The sequence below is a fragment of the Impatiens glandulifera genome, chromosome 1 (assembly GCF_907164915.1).
Source record: "Impatiens glandulifera chromosome 1, dImpGla2.1, whole genome shotgun sequence".
In the NCBI taxonomy this organism is placed as follows: Eukaryota; Viridiplantae; Streptophyta; class Magnoliopsida; order Ericales; family Balsaminaceae; genus Impatiens; species Impatiens glandulifera.
The window spans coordinates 90701223-90706667 of record NC_061862.1 but is presented as its reverse complement, the minus strand read 5'-3'; the positions used below and the strand labels follow the sequence as shown (position 1 = coordinate 90706667).

Sequence of the window (5445 nt, the reverse complement as noted above, 5' to 3'; positions counted from 1 at the left end):
TTATACTGGTTAATGTTTATCTAAACTCAATATATTGTTTAACTGTTATATCAAATAACTACTTTTGACTTCAATAAAATATTCAGCTCATCCACGGTTGTTCAAAATTTATTTGCTCATGTTTCCCTAACTATTTTTATTTTTGCTATATAAAATGTCGAGAGAATTACTAATTTAACAAAATTACAACATGATTTGATGATATATACCACAGAAAATGAAATCTAAAGAATTAGTTTATATTAAAATCTTAATCTCTTTCAAGTGAAAAAAATCTGATTAAAGATCTCATGTTATTTTTCATAAATAATTTAAGTAGAATGTACTCTTATTGGAAAAAAGTAATCAAGATGCATATACAACATTATAACACACATAAACAATACACTCTTGTGAAGTAATAAATTTTACAATAAGAAGTTCACTCACTCGAATTTGCAAGACCAACCATGTTAAGCATGTGTCGGTCTTCTTTGAATCTCTCGAGAACAGTGCCCTTGATTGCGGCCTCTTGCTTCTCTTGATGGTTTCCTTTTGGCACTATTGCCCAACACTCGATCACCTCCGGGTTTATCCTTGTGGACCTCGAAAGGGAAGGACTACCAAACGTGGTACAAGCGAAGGTATGTCCTTGGTCGAAGCTTGCGGAAATGAAGAAACCAAAGTGGTTTGGACGCCCTCCAAATCCAATCCCATTAGGGATGTCCTCTGAACTGAAATTCACTCCACACTGAGAAATACAAAATAAAAAAATTTAAATAATATTTTTGGCAAATTGTTTATCAATGCATTCATTATTTCATTAGATAATCCATTGCATCAGCAACCACCTCTATTTATAAAATATAGAGATTGATATAGAAAGATTACTAGCCTAACTAACTAAAAAAAAATGTAAATAACATATATATTTCAGGGGCTAATTTACCATTCCATGTAAACACCATCTACTAACAATAACCATACGTTCAGTTTATTATTTTGGATTGAAATTCATTTTACTTCATCAACCAAATTCTTTGCTTCATGTACTTTTAAAAATGACTCAAATTACTAATCTCCGTTTCTCGATTAACTCGGTTAAGTTTATAAATTATCTCTATAAGTAATTTGAGACATTTTTACGACACAAAAGTTATTAAGATGAAGGTTTATGTATCAACTTTTAGTTAAAACGGAATTATGTATATTTTTAAAATTTGTAGTATCACCGTCATTCGGTTAGGTTGGTTTTCGGTTTCCTTAAACCTCGGTAATAATGGTATAAAAGTAGAGATTGCTGCTATAATAATAAGATTTTGATTAAGAAGAGATCAAAACTTACCCACTGTAAATTTTTGTTAGCACCTGTAGGCCGGTAAATTGATGCTTTTGGGTATAACTGGAAAAGAAAAGATTTCATATCACCATAAAAATCAGCATGTTTCTCCCATGCCTGAGATGCATAACCTCCATATATATACCCTTCCTTATCTTTAACAATTAACAGAGTTGGCCCTTCATAATTTCTGCAGTTTAAACAACAATTTTATTAATTTATCAAATCAAACTTCAATAAAAATAATTCTTGTGTAAAGAGAAAAATCTCACGATATATTCCCAAAGAATGTATTGAAACTTAGACCATGAAATGAACTGTGATATAAAAGCCTCCATTCTTCTAAATCATGCTGATTCAAGGCTCCTCCTATGTGCCAAGCATATTCTTTTTGTAGCAATACAGATTGGTTGCCAATACTCTCAGGAATCACAAGATCGGGAACTTGAAAATCTGAACCCGAAGGAATCAATAAGCTTCCTAGGTACTTTTTGATTGACGGAATAAGTGAACACCATAGTTTGAAATCATCAAACGACATAATACTTTCAGCCAAACTTTCTTCCTTTCCAGAAAACTTTGCACTTTCAAGAAAGATGTTGACAGCATGTTGATGAAAATTTGATCCGTGCTCATGAGAAAATATATGAACAAGCATTTCTGACAATGCAACTTCCACGTCTGACCTGAGAATGTAGAATGGCTAAGATAACTTATATGAGAATACAGAGAAATCCCGGGAAAACTTCATTCAACATAGCCGAAAACAACAAGTGATTCTGGAAGATTAATTTGTCAATTTAAGGATAATAATAACAATCATTTGGCATCTAAGATCTCCATATACAATTTTATTCTTTTTGAAAACCTAGGATTTTCATTATACTACAGTAAAAGTTACATTTATTGCAGAAAAAACAGTTGAGTACAAGTCATAGAAGAACTGTTAAGAGTTAAAACAAAGATCTAAAGGTGGGGGATCCAGTATTCCAATGGTCACTCACAATCATTAAATCTCCTATATTTTGAGGAACTAGTAAGTCTGCAGTCACTAATGTTCTTTTGGAAGAGAATATCAAAGGAGATATAATACATAAAGTTCTTTTACATGTTCATGAAGTATAATACAAATCACTATCACATAACAGCTTCCAGGTTAGTAAGGTTAGAGCTTAGTTCATTGTAGTGAGGCTAAAAAGAATACGACGATTGAAAAATCAAAATTGGACAAAGGAAAGCGGGCATAGTGGCAATAACTATGACAAAGAAAAAAGAGGGAGAAGTGAAAATGACTATATTGTAAGTGATATTGTGGATCTCAGCATTTATGTGACTTCAGTGCAAGATGTCTATCATCAAGATGCACCAAAGTTTAATTTATATAATAGTTTGGTGATAGTTGAGGTGTAGAGAGAAGAGATGAGTTGATTGGAGATAGGAAACAAATATGGATGGAAGCCTCCTCCTAGACATAAAATGATCTGCTTGCACAAATGACCTGGAAAATGACAATTTGTTGAACCTTCTCACATCACTAATATGATGAAATAAGATGAATTGAAACCGTATTTTTGTAAATTCGTAATTAGCTCGAATACATTAACCATTTCTTTTGTTTTCTATTGTTTGGAACCAATTGAAGTGGAGGGTTTCTTCAAACAACAAGGGATTGGGTCAATTATTCAATCAAATGATTTTAAACATATTTCCGAATCCCAAAAAAATAAACATACAAAATATTATTTGTCCAAAAACCTGTTATTTTTCATTCCCAAGATTAGTATATAAATGGTCGGACAGGAGCAATAATTTACAGTAATATTGCATTTCTGAGCAGAGGAGTCGTTTTGAAGTATGCAATGGTTTCATAGGATTAAGCCAATTGCCTTGATCATGTAATATCATTGAGAAATAGGATCATGTAATATCAAATAACTTCCTACCATACTATGAAATCAGTCAATCATCCACTTTGATATCCTATCGAACAAAGCTTGTGATATTGTTCCTCATAGGTGGGGAAAACACTTCTATTATGGTTCATCTGGAGAAGAGAACAAGCTTCAAAGAAAAGAATAGAAACCTCAAAGTATGGTCGTTCCAGATGAGATAACATATTGCTCATGATAAGAATTCAAGAAGATAGAACAGATATCAAATTGAAGGGTGATACGAAACACGGTCTAAAGGAATCATGTGAATCCTTTATAAATTGGTGAAAAGGCCTTGAGGAATGAAAGAAAACAAAAATAAAACTTGAGAATGAACAATATAGTGCACAAGAGGATGATGAAAATGGCCCGAGTGGAGAAATTGAAATGGGAACATGTATCACATTGAAGGGAGATATGAATCAAGAAAAGCATGTAATCCATTATAAATTAGAGAACAGAAGGAAGACAAATTCAAAAACATCAGAACAAACAATATGAAGATGAAGTCTAAATCAGGTAAGAAAAGAAACAGCAGGTTGATGATTTTACCTGCTAACAAAGCCATCTGCTGTGACATCCAGTAATTGATAGATAAACTCTTCAATCTCAACATTTGTTCCTTTCTCATATATCCCCTGCCACAGTACAACATTATATGAATACATCTACTGTGATTGCAATGCGTATGTATTTAGGAACTCACTCACTTTAGCAATTACTAGGTCTTCGAAAGTAAGTCTCTGATCGTTTCGTTTTTGAGAGACCAAATCAAACAATCTATCACCAAGGCGACCATCAATGCCAAAACAAGCCTTGAAAACAGATGGAGAAACGTATTGGCTGCTATCAGCGTTGGATTGGGCGGATAGGGAAACGAACAAAGACTTGAGATCTTCGAGTTCCTTCTGAGTAAATGCTCTAAAATTGCAATGAATATGAATAACCAATGTAAAAGAGATTGAGAAAGACGGAGAAGATGGAAGTGAGAAAACCTGCTGGCAGAAGCGAAGTGAGGATCGGAAGAAGATGAATTGGAGTTACCCATTTGTATAGATAGATGTTCGTTCTGTTCCAATTTCCTTCCGTTCCTTTAGTTTCTTGATGTTTTCTCAAACTGTTATTACATTGGAACACCCATTATAGGAAAAAAAAAAAAAAAAAAATCATATTTACAAACATTAAAAAACACTTGTAAAAAAAACTTAGGTTATTCATATGTTTTCTTTTGATGAAGATATATAGTGGCTCAATAGAAATCATAAAACTTATGGATAAGGTAATGGATTACATACAAACAGATTCAAATATTCAAAACCTTAATTTAAAGTAATGGATTTGTTCAACACAAATTTGTTCATTTAAGTTACCATTATAAGGGTTAAATTCGACACCTTCTACATACTTCAAGAATTTGTTCTATACTGTTTAGTTGAGGGCCCTTCTTTTTTTGTCTTCCAAAAAAAAGTTATTTATGTTAAATCCAACACCTTCTAGATACTTCAAGAATTTGTTTATATTGTTTATTTGAGGGCTCTTCATTTTTTTTCTTTCAAAAAAAATAATTATTTGAGTTTTCATTTATTAAATTATTATAAAAATTTTATTTAAGTTTTATAAAAGTAAAATAAAGGTATTTTAATATTTTATTTAATGAAATAAGTAATTTAATGTTTAAAATGATAATAATTTTTAAAAAAAAAAAAATGAATAAAATCCTAAAAAAATAAAAATAAAAATAACCACATCAAACAAGCTCCAAAATTTATTTTAAGAAGGAATAGGTCTCAAATTTTAGTTTTAACAAAAAAATGTTTTAACTTAATATTACAAGAGGAAGGTTACTAACTCTTCAATCGATAATAAATTACTTTAAAATATTATAAATATTTTTTGAACTTTTATTTAAAATACATAGAGTTGAATATGATCTAAATTTTTCTTTATTAAAATTATTTAAGATATATCATAAAAATATTATTTTATCTAAATTAATATTTGAATTATAGATTTAAAAACACACATTTTCAACCAAATTTATAAAATAATGGTTCAAATTTAAATATATACTAGGAGATGAAATATCATCAATAATTAATAATATTTGTTTGATAAAAATTAAAATAAGTTTTTATCTTAAATTTAATAAAAAAAATTAAATAGAAAGTTAAGATTTTTTTTTATATAACTTATGTT

The 5445-nt window shown here is 30.2% G+C and overlaps 1 protein-coding gene across 1 annotated transcript; it reads right to left on the bottom strand.

Moving 5' to 3' along the window:
* Nucleotides 1–310: 310 nt before the first annotated feature.
* Nucleotides 311–4384, bottom strand: LOC124922213 (MTOR-associated protein MEAK7). The gene is made up of 6 exons (XM_047462946.1): nt 4245–4384; nt 3960–4170; nt 3802–3887; nt 1591–2004; nt 1325–1508; nt 311–730 (listed from the first exon to the last, which is right to left on the bottom strand). Exons 1-6 carry the CDS (start codon nt 4295–4297, stop codon nt 422–424), a joined length of 1257 nt encoding a protein of 418 aa, XP_047318902.1. The 5' UTR covers nt 4298–4384; the 3' UTR covers nt 311–421.
* Nucleotides 4385–5445: the final 1061 nt, after the last annotated feature.